This window comes from Nipponia nippon, unplaced genomic scaffold, assembly GCF_047370975.1.
Source record: "Nipponia nippon isolate SJK-2023a ecotype South Korea unplaced genomic scaffold, ASM4737097v1 scaffold_2, whole genome shotgun sequence".
In the NCBI taxonomy this organism is placed as follows: domain Eukaryota; kingdom Metazoa; phylum Chordata; class Aves; order Pelecaniformes; family Threskiornithidae; genus Nipponia; species Nipponia nippon.
In genome coordinates this window covers 104,323,109-104,337,100 of record NW_028262336.1, presented here as the reverse complement: position 1 = coordinate 104,337,100, position 13,992 = coordinate 104,323,109, and the positions used below count along the sequence as shown (strand labels likewise).

General features: G+C 40.3%; 1 protein-coding gene across 4 annotated transcripts in view; it reads left to right on the top strand.

The window, feature by feature from the left end:
• Positions 1-13,992, top strand: part of LOC148055902 (uncharacterized) — a 117,400-nt gene that overhangs the window by 59,043 nt on the left and 44,365 nt on the right. For 3 of the 4 annotated variants that reach the window (XR_015704880.1, XR_015704882.1, XM_087758228.1), the window contains one exon: positions 4,689-4,855. The exons of the other annotated variant lie outside the window; for it this stretch is intronic. Coding sequence is in view for 1 of the 3 variants with exons in the window: in XM_087758228.1 (XP_087614354.1) it covers positions 4,689-4,701 (13 nt within the window). In the remaining 2 variants the exon portion in view is untranslated. Of the gene's footprint in view, positions 1-4,688; positions 4,856-13,992 lie in introns of those variants that run through there. 4 annotated transcript variants of the gene reach the window in all.

Sequence of the window (13,992 nt, the reverse complement as noted above, 5' to 3'; positions counted from 1 at the left end):
GTGTTCCTCAGGGCTCAGTACTGGGGGAAGTCCTGTTCAACATCTTCATCGATGATCTGGGTGAGGGGATTGAGTGCACCCTCAGTAAGTTTGCAGACGACACCAGGTTGGGTGGAAGTGTCAATCTGCTGGAGGGTAGGAAGGCCCTGCAGAGGGACCTGGACAGGCTGGATCGTTGGGCTGGGGCCAACTGTATGAGGTTCAACAAGGCCAAGTGCCGGGTCCTGCACTTGTGTCACAACAACCCCATGCAACGCTACAGATTTGAGGAGGAGTGGCTGGAGAGCTGCCTGGTGGAAAAGAACCTGGGGGTGTTGGTTGACAGCCGCCTGAACATGAGCCAGCAGTGTGCTCAGGTGGCCAAGAGGGCCAATGGCATCCTGGCTTGTATCAGGAATAGTGTGGCCAGCAGGACTAGGGAGATGACAGTGCCCCTGTATTCAGCACTGGTGAGGCCACACCTTGAGTACTGTGTTCAGTTTTGGGCCCCTCACTACAAGAAGGACATTGAGGTGCTGGAGCATGTCCAAAGAAGGGCAACCAAGTTGGTGAAGGGTCTAGAGCACAAGTCTTCTGAGGAGCGTCTGAGGGAGCTGGGGTTGTTTAGTCTGGAGAAGAGGAGGCTCAGGGGAGACCTTATTCCTCTCTACAACTACCTGAAAGGAGGTTGTAGCGAGGCGAGGGTCCATCTCTTCTCCCTAGTAACAAGCAATAGGATGAGAGGAAATGTCCTTAATCTGCACCAGGGGAAGTTTAGGTTGGGTATTAGAAAAAACTTTTTCATTGAAATGGTAGTCAGGCACTGGAACAGGCTGCGCAGGGAAGTGGTTGAGTCTCCATCCCTGGAGGTATTTAAAAGACTTGTAGATGTGGTGCTTGAGGACATGGTTTAGTGGTGGAGTTGGCAGTGCTAGGTTAATGGTTGGACTTGATGATCTTGAGGGTCTTTTTCAACCTTAACAATTCTATGACTCGAAGTCTAAGTAAGTCATTAGTGCCTCTGTGAAAACCAAAGGAGAATGGGTTTGTTCTGTATTGTCATTCAAAACAGCTTTTTTTGTGCCCTGGTTATTTGCCTACTTGTTGCCTTTGAAAAAACTTCATTTAATGCTGCTTCTTACAGCTAGTCTGTGAAGGTCATAACCTGCAGAGCTGTTGATAACTTTTTCTCATTGGAAAGTGAAGATTTTATTTTTTTTTATTTTATTGTTATTTTTACACAAACCAGTCCAATCTTCAAAAATTTTTCTGAAACCAAAAGCTAATATTTTGATCCTCTTGTAGTGCTAATGTGGTGTTTCATCACACTTGGTGTTGGCTGTCCTAGGAATCTCTTTGCATTTCTATGCCCAGTACTAGATGTGCAAACTTTATTACCAGTCACAAACCATTGCCTATGACTGAACTGATTAACTAATTAACTAATTAATAGATTCTGGTGAACGATGGAAGAAGTAGTTTAGAAAAAACATTCTGTGTAGACATGAGGATGGGATCATGAATTGTCCTATTAAGTACTCCTGTGAGGCATTGTGGCTGCATTTCAGAAATATTTTGGAACCCATGTTTCAGTTTTGTAACTTTTCTGAAGTCTGAATATTTCCCACAGCAAAAACATCTCATTTTCTGCTTAGTGTTTAGACAGAACTTGAATATGTGTACCTCATCCTTAAGTGAAACTCACCATAGACTTGGTGACTTGAGTCAAAGTTTTGATGGAATCAGGTCTCGATCATTACTTGTAAATACTATTCCAATGATAAGACACACAATAACACAGCTCACAAACTACTTCCTAAATTACTTATGTGTAAGTATAGTATCATAATGGCAGAAAAAGAAGATTTGAAAAGTTCGAAAATGCACAGTAAATTTAGTGAAGTCTTGGGAGCAGTACTGTTTAGTATCTTCATCAACGACATATAGACAGTGGGATTGACTGCCCCCTCAGCAGATTTGCAGATGACACCAAGCTGAGTGGTGTGGTTGACACGCCTGAGGGATGCCATTCAGAGGGACGTGGACAAGCTTGAGAAGTGGGTCCATGTGAACTTCATGAGGTTCAACAAGGCCAAGTGCAAGGTCTTGCACCAGGGTCAGGGCAACTCCTGGTATCAAAACAGACTGGGGGATCAAGGGATTGAGAATACTCCTGCGGAAAAGGTCTTGGGGGTACTGGTGGATGAAAAACTGGACATGAACCGGCAATCTATGCTTCAAACACAGAAAGCCAACTGTATCCTGGGCTGTATCAAAAGAAGGGTGACCAGTAGATTGAGGGAAGTGTTTCTGCTCCTCTGCTCTGCTCTGGTGAGACCCTACCTGGAGCACTGTGCCCAGCTCTGGAGCCCTCAGCACAGGAAAGACATGGACCTGTTGGAGAGGGTCCAGAGGAGGGCCATGAAAATGACCAGAGGGCTGGAACACCTCTCCTGAAGAAAGGCTGAGAGGGTTGAGGTTGTTTAGCCTGGAAAAGAGAAGGCTGTGGGGACACCTTATTGCAGCCTTTCAATACCTAAAGGGAGCTTATAAGAATGATGGGGACAGACTTTTTAATAGGACCTGTAGCGACAGGGCAAGGGGTAATGGTTTTAAACTAAAAGAAGGTAGATTTAGACTAGATATAAGGACGAAATTTTTTACAATGAGGATGATGAAACACTGGAATTAGTTGCCGAGAATGGTTGGGCGCCAAAAAGGACTGTCTTGGTTTAACCTGGCAGGCAGATAAACATCACACAGCTGCTCGCTCACTCCCTCCACAATGGGATGGGAGAGAGAAGTGGAAGGGTAAAAGTGAAAAAACTTGTCTGTTGAAATAAAGACAGTTTAGTAGGTAAAGCAAAAGCCGCGCACTCAAGCAAAGCAAAACAAGGAATTCATTCACTGCTTCCCATTGGCAGGCAGGTGTTCAGTCATCTCCAGGAAAGCAGGGCTCCATCACGTGTAATGGTTAGTTGGGAAGACAAATGCCATAACTCTGCCTCCCCTTCCTTCTTCTTCCCCCAGCTTTACCTGCTGAGCATGACGTCATATGGTATGGAATAGCCCTTTGGTCAGTTGGGGTCAGCTGTCCCAGCTGTGTCCCCTCCCAGCTTCTTGTGCACCCCCAGCCTATTCACTGGTAGGGTGGTGTGAGAAGCAGAAAAGGCCTTGACTCTGTGTAAGCACTGCCCAGCAGTAACTAAAACATCCCTGTGTTATCGACACTGTTTTCAGCACAAATCTAAAACATAGCCCCATACTAGCTACTATGAAGAAAATTAACTATTCCAGCCAAAACCAGCACACAGTGCAACTTGAGGTTAACTCTGAAGGTGCTGAAGATTTCTCAAATTTTGTACTTTCAGCCATTCTTGGTCAACTGTTTTCTTTTTTTCTTTCACAAAACACACCAACAGCAGCCACATCCAGTAATCTGATCTTGGTCTCTGGAATCACAGCTGGTAATTACACATGCTCTTGTGCTAGGCAAAACAGCCCCAGCTTAGTTTCCACATTTTGAAGGGACTGGGAGATGAAGTAATGACAAGGGAAGAATTAGAGATCTGCCAAACTACTTGAAACTGCTGGCATTTTTAAAATTGCCTTAGGAAAAGTTTTGCTTCAGATGATCTAGTGGGAAGCACTTTGTAAGTGCTCTAATAGTCAGCAGGAAGCGTGCAACATTTTCAGCAAGTAAAAATTCTCAGCATTAAAATCAATGGATGCAGTCAATATCTGATCAAAGTTTCTTAAGAGGCTGCTGCTATATTGCAAACAATTGGAACTATGCTTGTATTTGTAATAAAATCTTATGTTATGTTAACCAGAAACTAATTCTTAAGATCTAATGCTTCTGAGCTTGCTATTCTCCATTGAGAAACGGCACAGTTAATGGAACTATCTGGAGATGATCAATTTCCTTGCACCTTCCAGCAAGCTCTTTTACAAATTCTCTTGAAGTACATAAGTATTTTAAGTTCACATTACTGGTTAGAGTATGGAATTAAGGAGACCATTCACATGGAAACAAACAAAACCTCCCTATTTATCAATTTTAATAAAATATTTATGCTAATAGTCTTTCATTTAAAAAATTTGTTTCATAACACCTAATTCAAGTGATGGTTCCACACAACAAAGCACAGAACCCTGTGGAAATACTTTCATGGTTCATGGTTGCATTGGGCACATCGCTGAAATACCTGGATGACTAGTGTGTTCTTGGCAAGATTAATTGGGCATGACATGAATCATAGAATGCTTTGGGATGGAAGGGACCTTGAAAAGTCATCTAGTCCATCCCTCATGGGGATAACATGGTGTTACGCTACTGTGCTACATTGTTTGTGGGGATCATTCAGCCTCAAAAACTTGTCTGTCTGACTACAGTGCTGCACTGGAAATAGTTGCTGTACTTGGAAGAACTGCATAGGGCTCAGACCTCCCAGAAAAGCAACAGGATTTTGCATTTTTTCAGTATGGACTTGTTGTGGTTCGCTCCTTTTTATGAGTTTTGGCAAAATCTGAATCATAGTGCAACAAACAGCTCATCATAATGCATAAAATAAAAAAAAAAATCTCACCTTGCATTAAAGTCTTACATTGCACTGGAATCTTTCAGAGGATATATGATGTATATTAATATTGAGAAAATAAGAACAAAATAATAACGTAACACTATCTGTATTTGTTGTCTGTTGTAGGCACAAATATTAGCACATCCTCCAGGTTTGCTTCTTGTTGAAAAACGGAGGAAGAGCAGATAGACAACTTCATCCAGTCTTTCCCCATGCTTTTAAAATAGCATTGTATGCATTACCTCTTCACTATTATTTTAATTACTCCAATAAAACATTATTAGTTATGTTTACGTTGTTGTGTTCTTTGTCTTACTGACTAAGAGATAAAATGTCAACGTGCCATTTACTTGCTAATGTAAAGTCAATCAATTGACACAGTGCCACCAGTATTGGCCATCTCTTTTTATGATGGTGGGATGGATATCTGTGAATGTTAATATGGGGTTTCTAGTTTATGGGTAGCTCTAGCATGACTGACTTTAAAAATCTGAACTGAATGTGGCATATGGTGGGGTTCAGAATCAAATAGATGTGAAAAGAAAAACTGCATTTTTAATTTCTAATGAGTTCAGATTTCATTTCCTGTAAATTTTATAAACCTCTGTAAAGATTGCTGGGAAAGGGAGAAGTCAAGAACGTGATACTCAGATGTTTTGATCATCAATGCTTATCTTAAATCCGGACCACCCAAACTAGTCACCTAAGTTTGATACAGTCACATCCAGAAATAAGAGGTTTGGACTTAAGTTGTGCTGATTTTCTGTGATACTACAAGTTCCTCCCTGAGTACCAGTTTGTATTTAGGACATGCAGCCCATAACTCTAAAAAACTTCAAACCATCTGGCTGGACAAGGAGATGTCCTCTGTTTTAGGTGGTGCTGCTGGGAGCTGGAAAACAGATAGATTGAATACCTGTCTCAGGTTAAGTGCTTCAAATATAGCTGATAGGTGCCATTATAGTTGTAAAGGGTGTTGAGATAGATCAACCCAGGTACATGTGCTCATTTATAAAATATTAGAGAGAGTCACGTCAGCAAGATGATGGTAAAAAAAGAGCCATAAAAGTGGCAATGACGGGAACGTGTGAGCCATTTGAACAAATCTGCTTGGTGAGGAATGAGGGCAGCAAACATAGACACAGACTGTATAGGAAGTGGTTGGATGGCAGAAATTATTGTCTAAAGCTGAGGTATGCTGAAGCGTAAGGCAGAGAGCAAGAACTAGGGCACAACACATGCCTGGCCTCTTCAGCACTTAGACTATAATTCAGAGAGGAAGGGTGGGCCACATCACTTACGTTTTCTTCTTGCTAGTCTTGGTACTTGACATTAATCGTCCTGGTATATTTTCTTCTCTTTTAGCTGTTGAAGCACTTCAGTTATTTCCTTTCTAACATGGGCAAACATTAAGGAAAGCCAAATGACACAGCAGTTTCTGACCGCTGGAGGCTAGAATGAAAACAATTTTGCAGACATTCTAATGAGAATAGGAAACTAGGAGTGTTTCTTTTTCCTTTGCAATTTAAAAACAGCTTAAACATAATTACTCTTGAGGACAAACTAGCTCAGGGAATTGCTATGGCTGTATGGAACTCTGCTTCATTAGTCTTAAACTTTCCATGACCAAAAATGACCAAGGGCTGGACTGGAAATGCACTGGTTTGCTTAGTCCATATTGAAGGATAGATGTCCCCTTCTTACGAGCAGTTGCTGATTTCCAGCTTCTGGCATTCTGAGCAAGGAAGAAGTGCTCACATCTCTGAAGGATAGCCTTTATCTACCAGAAAAGAAGGGAATGTGAGGAAATTTGCACTTTTGTAATATCAGTTACATTCAAGGCTTGTAAATCTGCTGTTTGAAGCAATAGCTGCTTTGGATCCAAGACTTAAAAACTACCAGAATATTATCTGTCTGGTAACTACAACGAATTTTATTAGGATAACAGAGATATTCCTGCAGTGACTCCTCTACTGTGAATGGAATTTCCTCACTGTGGCCAGGACATGCCACAGCTGAGCCAGGAGTAAACATTGTAATGGCCCAAAACTACCTCAAAAAAACCCAAACCCGAAACAACCTCAAAAAAAAACCAAACAAAACAACCTAACAAAAATGGGAATGAAATACATTCTAGGTATTGTAGAGAGAACCTGAAGGACTTGTTTGTCTGGATTGCAGTGCTGTGGAGTAAGACTCAGCTGTAGCAACCTTCCTTATAGAAGAAAGTACCGAATTATAGGACAAACCTTGACACTGTGATTGCAGGATCTTAAAGTCCCTAGAATACAGCATGAGAAAAACAGATGAGTTACATTAACCATGTGTCCATGGCTTCAAAACTGGCACTGGCTTGTATTTCTTTCTAGAAGAAAGGATCTCAATGACAGAGCAGTGTAACTGCTGATGTATATATGGATATGAATATATATGTACAAATACATACCTGTATGTAACATTGCGTCTGGAATACACAAACATTTACTGAATAGGAGGCCAAAATATGTCATATAACGTAGTGGCTAACATAGAATTAACAGTTACAGGACGGAGGAGTCACATGTCTTTTAATATTCAGTAATTCAAGCATGTATATTTCATCTGTATTCAAGGTCTTTAATGAGGTACTTTCTCTTGGAGAAGGATTATGTGCAATATTTATGGTCCATGAAAGCATTCACTTATTCCTCTATAATACAAACCATGGTCATAGGGGTAGATATCAGCTGTCTTGTATGATGGACAATATAAAATGTTTGCTCACCTTCTACTGTGTCTCTTTTTGCTGTCCTGTATGCTGCACTCTGGGTCAGGCAGATCTATCTGAGAAGAGGAGATTGTCTTTTCCACAAGATGATGATGAAGGAGCTTTAGAGTATCAGGGAGGATGGCATGTGCAAGGAGAGAGACGAAGGGACAGAAACCAGAGAGCTCGCAGCAGGAATGCAACCTGAGAGACATCTGGCTTACTTAGGCACTTACTCAGGACAGTGTAGCATGTGTTACAGCAGAGGAAGACAGAAGAGTTGCTGACCTGGGGGCCAAGATGGACAAAACCTAGCCCTCTCCTCCAAAAGCATACTCAGCAGGAATGAATGGCTTTTCAAACATTTTACTTTAGTCTTTGTCAACATGACAAGTATTGGGTTTTTATGCCTTTAAGAATTACCTCACTCTATTTATTTTAAACCCTAGCTTTAAAGACCGTAAGCCTTCAGTATCTTTGGGTTCATTCACTAAAATAGAGGTGGGACAATGTAACCTCCAGGATCTTGCTGACTTGGGAGTCTCACCTTGTCTGGAACCGAGAAGTTTGTAAATCACTTCTGCTAGACATACCAATAGAGCTGGGAAAATGTTTCAGGTGAACAACATATTTCCTGTTAAAATAAGTGTGGGTCATGTTACGAAAATTCGTAGCTGGCCTGTGTTGACTGAGGAGAGAGACTAGGATGTAAAGTGTAGAATTACAAAGGTAAATATCTATTCATGTACATGAGGTGTCCCAGCCAAACTGGGGCACCCTGAATGTGGTTTTACACAGGGTTCTTACACTCTTCAAATGTTCAGGTACAGCATGATTTGACTAATCACTAACAAACACACACTACTGATTGCTAATCATAGTGAAACTTTGCAAAGCAACTATATTTCTGCAGGTTTATCATCCGTCAGCATTGTTGCTTCTTCTCTACTCATCCAGGTATCTCTGGAGTTGGTCTTGCTATAGTTACTTATCTATGATGCCAGACAATGCTGGGAGGGTTTCAAAGATGTATTAGAGGGGCTAGGATGCTAGTGTTACCTTGGTTGCCCAGGGGTACCTTTTATTCTTTGTGGACAGCTGTAAGATTCTGAGAAGCAAAGTCCTTATTTCCAAGGTTGGACTGTCCTTCTGGTCCTTGTGATGAGGTGGTGTCCTTTAGTTTGCTTTGCTTAAACATGACCAAGACTTTGGTATTGGAGTAAAATTCCATGACCGCGTTACACTGCAATGTGTAATGTAAACTAATATATATTAACAAAGTTAATACCATTTCATACTATGAAGACTGACTGATATAATAGTTAGGGAAGGAAATTTTCACAGTGGTCAAATGGGACCATCCTTATGAATTCAGAAGACACCTTCAATTAAAAGATAAAAGGTGTTATGGCATAATTCAGGTGTCTTAGCAATAGCTGGGGCCATTGAACATGCATTAAGGGATCCTGCCTGAGCTCCAGAAGCCATTCCAGAGGGTGGTGGATCTGCTATAGGTCCTCTTTCAGCACCTTGGATAGCTGAGCAAGTTCTTACTGCCAGTAAGGCACCTGTGATTTGATAAGTGAATCAAGGCCCTAGTCAAGACAGTCAAATAGAGCCTGGAGTCAGTTCAGGTGACCAGATGTTGCTGCTTTCCAGGCTCCACTGACTGTATTGACTAGATGCCCTGTTTATTTATTTATCTACATACAGATATATGCAATCTGGATTTGAACCCCCACCCTAAATATAGCAAAGTTTTATGTTGAAAGAATACAACTCTCCTCCCTATGTAGTTATTTACTTCTTCAGAAGTCTGTATATTTATAGGAGCTTATTAAATTGCTTTTGGCATTATATAGGTTTATGTATAATTGTTATGTGCCTGTGCCTCAAATGGCAGGAGACAGGTCCAGCTAGATGTAACTCAAGTGTGAGAGCTGCACTCAGAATCATATACTGTGACAACCCTAGGATGTAATAAGACATCCTTACAGATGGAAACTGTTCTATAGCAAATACCTATATTTCTACATGTACATATTTTAGCTCCCTTAGGATTATGCTATATTGTAGAAATCACTTTATATCTGCCACTGTGACATATTATCTAAGCGTTTGGTTCAGATTTGGCTCTGAAGACCCAGATCTTCCCTCACTGTTAGCCTTCTCAAAAGGAAAAGGACTTAGAAGATCTGTTCTTTGTTGCTTCTTGATGATTGCCACATGAAAATGAAGTCCTTAAAAACATTGGGTTCAGAGATTGGGAAAAGCAAGTGATCCATAGGATATATAATAGATTTCCTTGTTATATGAGACTCATGCAGTATACTGCATTTTATACAGAAAATATTCTTCTGCCTCCTGTGGTCCTCTACAAGACAAGTCTAAAGGTAATGTTAGGGTTTCAGCAGGCAGAACAGTATGTGCTCTGTGTGCTCTCTGAGGGTTTGAGGAACAGAGGTGTTCCAGGATATCCTCTTCCTCCAAATAGTGGTTCCACTCACAGCTCAGCAACCTGTACAAAAATTCCCCTCTGAATTTATGAGCTACCAAAATCTCTGGCTTGTCTTTACACCTTCCTCGTGGCTTCATTATGAAGGGTTGCAGAACTAGAAGAGCTCAACAACTTCAGGCTTAAAGATCTGTAGTTTTGACTTTAATAATTTTGTATTAGAGAAAGGATAGCCTGCAAAAGTGTGAAAACTCATAATTTTAAAAGTTGTCAGATAAGACCCCCATACTGTTCATATCCCCAAAGTCTTGACATCATGTTCAGTAATACAAAGATTTCACCCATCTCTTTTAGTTCTCAACTAGTCTTCTGAATGACCCTGTGAGTAAACTTCTTGAGTAAACTTCTTACTTTTGCTGCAACTCCAGCCGTGAGCTTTTCTCTGCTGGTCTGCTAGATTATTCCTTCTCTTCTGCAAATTTTCTCCTCTTTTCTCACTGCCAGCTCTTTCCTTCTGAAAAACAACAGGTCTTGTTTTATTTAAAGGTATGAGGTTTACCTGTAAAGGCAATACATTTTTTAATAAAAACACCTTCCCCTCCATGTAACAAGGTCAAAAAAAACATTGCTTTTCCCTGCCTCTACTTCAACTCTGTACCCAGTGACTAAAAAAAGCTATCCAGTTATAACAAACGAATACAGGAAATTACATATAAGAAAAAACTGTTTTTATTGTGAGGGTGGTCAAATGCTGGAATAGATTGCCCAGAGAGGTAGTGAAATCTCAGTCTGTGGATTTATTCAAAACCTGAGCAGACATGGTCCTGGACCACCTACTCTAGATGACCTTGCTTTGAGCAGAGGAGTTGGACTAGATGATTTCCAGAGGTGCTTTCCAGCCTCAGCAATGCTATAAGTCTGTGATTCTGTGAATTACGTGACTGTTGGTACCTCAAAGGCCCAAAAAATGGATGAGCCAGAATTTCTTTTTTAGGAAATGAAAGTAAGTATTACAGGCTAAGAGAAATACAGTATTTCCAGCTGGAATACAGGTGTTGAATATTATGTGCTGTGCAAGGAAGATTGAGGTACAAATAAAGGTAAGTCAATTAAATGGGTTACAGATTATAAAGACATAAGATAGGTAAAAAAATAATCTTTTCTTGTCAAAATCACTTGGAGAAAATAGAACTTAATAGTAGTGAATAGGACAATAAACATAAGTACATTTAGAACTCATTCTTGGACTTCAGTGGAAAAATACTGATAAACTAAAGGAACAGGCTAATGATGTTACATGTTGAGCTCTGGGACTGAAATACAAGGGAAACTGAATTTCTTTAAGGAAAAGGTGCAAAAACTGTCTGGAATTTATATTGAAGTGAATGGAAAGAAATTGTGAGAAAGATATCCTAACTTAATTAGGTGATTATCATAGAGAAGGATATCAACAGCAGAACTTAAGTGTACTAGGAGTGGCACTCCAAATTGATCAGAAGAAAAGTTTGTCCTGGATGTCAGAATGCATGGGTACACAGTGAAAAATTATGAAAAGGGTGGATGAGATAAACTTTGCAGTTGTGAGAGGGAAACTGGTGATTCCTGGCAGTTTGACTGGTGGCTGTTCCTATATGGGGAAAGAAGTATAAATGGTAAGGCAGAGGTATGACCGTAGTTGTGGTGTTGAGTGTGAGAGCCATCCATGCTCAAGAAAGATTAATTCAAATTGGATGAACTGGGAAGACGTCGCAGGAGAATGCTGTGAAGGTGGGACCTACAGCTAGACATCTAACCATTGCCTGTCCAAATTAAGAGAGAAATGCAAACTCCCTGCCATGCCATGGAGGAGAGGCAGCTGCAGAGGGCTATCCACCTGCACTTACTGCTGCTTAGGCGCTTGGGGTTTTTGTGCGCTGGGTGTGCTGGCAGCCCCGCGGTGATACACAGCATCCTGTGCCATCTGGAGGCTTCCCTGCCTGCAGTGGCACTTGCAAGGTCACTGCTTGCACAGACATTCCTAACTCTGTAAAGCCATTTGGGTTTTAAAAAGAAAAATGAGCTGTGTCCCTGGGTGGTGTGGCTTCCCTGTGTGAATCAAATCTTTTTACAAAATATTTTCTTTTAAGCATACCAAATCCAAATGGTCACAATTTCTGAGGAACATTTAATATAAACAAACTAATTCATTTGTTGTTGAAAATTTTCTTGCAGTTTATAGTTTGATTAAAAATGTTAACAGATGTCTTTTGAGATAGTTTTCTGGTAATGACAAACAGAAACTATGTGGAGTGTCTTTATTTGTCTGTACAGCAGGATGAATTAAATTAAGATAAATTAAATGGACCCTTGTTACAGGAATAAGAACCAGACCTTTAATTTACTCTGCTTAAACAGATTTATTTTTTTACATAAGCTTATCATACTATACAACTATCTCCTATTTATCACTTGATTAAGCACACCAAGCAAAACCACAAAGACAACAGGAGTTCATCAGTGCTGGACAGTTAGGAGCCAAATGCAAAGACTGAAGAACTGTGATTTCCTTTGGCTGTTGCTGTCCCTGTCTGTGTCTCTCTTTCTCCCTACACAAATTGAGAAATCACCAAAGTCTTCATTCTGGTTCCACTGCCGCTGAACTCTGGAACTGGGGTTTCACCTGGAGGCTTTGAGTTTGTTCTCAGCAATTATTCCAATGACCAGGAGGTGTATTTAAAATCTGCTTTCAAAAGGTTGGATTACATGAGCACACACTTGACAAGAGAAAGACAGTGGAACAGAGTAGTACATAGACAGGGACTATTTCACCAAAATCTCCACTTGTAAGGCCTCACCATTTGCTTGGACAGCTATGACTCAGATATCAAATTAGGGAAAAATCCAAACATAGAAATTTCATTAGGGCTTATATACACTAGTAAAAATGCTCACATTTTTCAATAAAACCAAAGAAGTTAAATTGGTTAGAAGTTTGTATACATTTTATTTGAGGCTTTCAGTGAGCATGTAGGTTTTTTTCTTATTGGACCATTCAGAAATATACACAATACAATATATATTCACATATGTATATATATGTGAAGCATGACTTTACCATGTATAAGGGATTTGTAATAACAAAATTTATATGGTCCTTCTGATTCACTTTGGTTAGCTGAGTGCCTCTAATTTCCTACAGAATGTGTTTTCATCTGGCTTCACCTTTTTGGTTTTTGTATATGTTACCTCAGGAATAACTCTAAAAATATTCCTCTAGACATTTCTGCTGTACAGTGTGTCTGGAAGGACAGATTCAGCTATTTGCCTCCCTGAATCAGACTTTCCTAAATCAAACTTTCCTGCAGGAAAGCCAGAAGAAACTGCAGAACACAATTAAATAACCAAAAATGAGAAATGCAGAGACACTGGATTTCACTTGAAAGATCTCTTGCAGTCCTGTAAGACTGTGTTACAGCCTCTAAAAAGGGAAAACAAGAATGGGGTGTAACATTCACAATCCCAAAGGCTACATGATCTCTATTGTACCTGTTGCTTTGGGCTACTCTTTACATTATTAACTAATACTGTACCCTTCTTTATAGTAGTTGAGTCCAATAAGGATGTTTAAATTGTCATGCTTCTGTATCCACTGACCCAGCTGCTACCTTAGTGCACCCTGACTTTCATCCCCCAATGGGAAAATAAGTGGGAAAAGCTACCAACCCAAATAAAGAAAAAAAACAGTGGGAATAGATGTGGTCTGATGTGGATTTACTTGGAAAGCAGGAGAGGCAGGAGGATCTTGTTTCTCACCATCCCCGTGAGCTGATGTGGCACAAGAATCTGAATGACAGAGTGACAGCTGTGCAGTCTGTGTCTCTCCTGCCCCATCCCTATGCAGCTCAGCATCCCGCTTTGTATGCATCATGCCCTGGGCAGAGCGTTAACTTTTCATGCTGTGTTATCTCCTTTCCATGCAGGAGAAGAATACTCAGGAAAGTATTTCATACTCCAGCACTAGAGCAAAAGAAGCTACTTTCTGAGAAAATGTTTTTGGTTTTTGGTTTTTGTCTTTACCTGTCACCAACCTACTTAATCTCCAGATAGTTCTGTTAGTCTAACCTCATTAAATACTCATATTTGTCACAAAATGTCAAAATGCATTTAGTACTATTCCTGTTGCGAAAGACAACATTGATCACACATATTGTAAAAATATTTAATATCAGTTTTTGTACTGGGGAATGTTC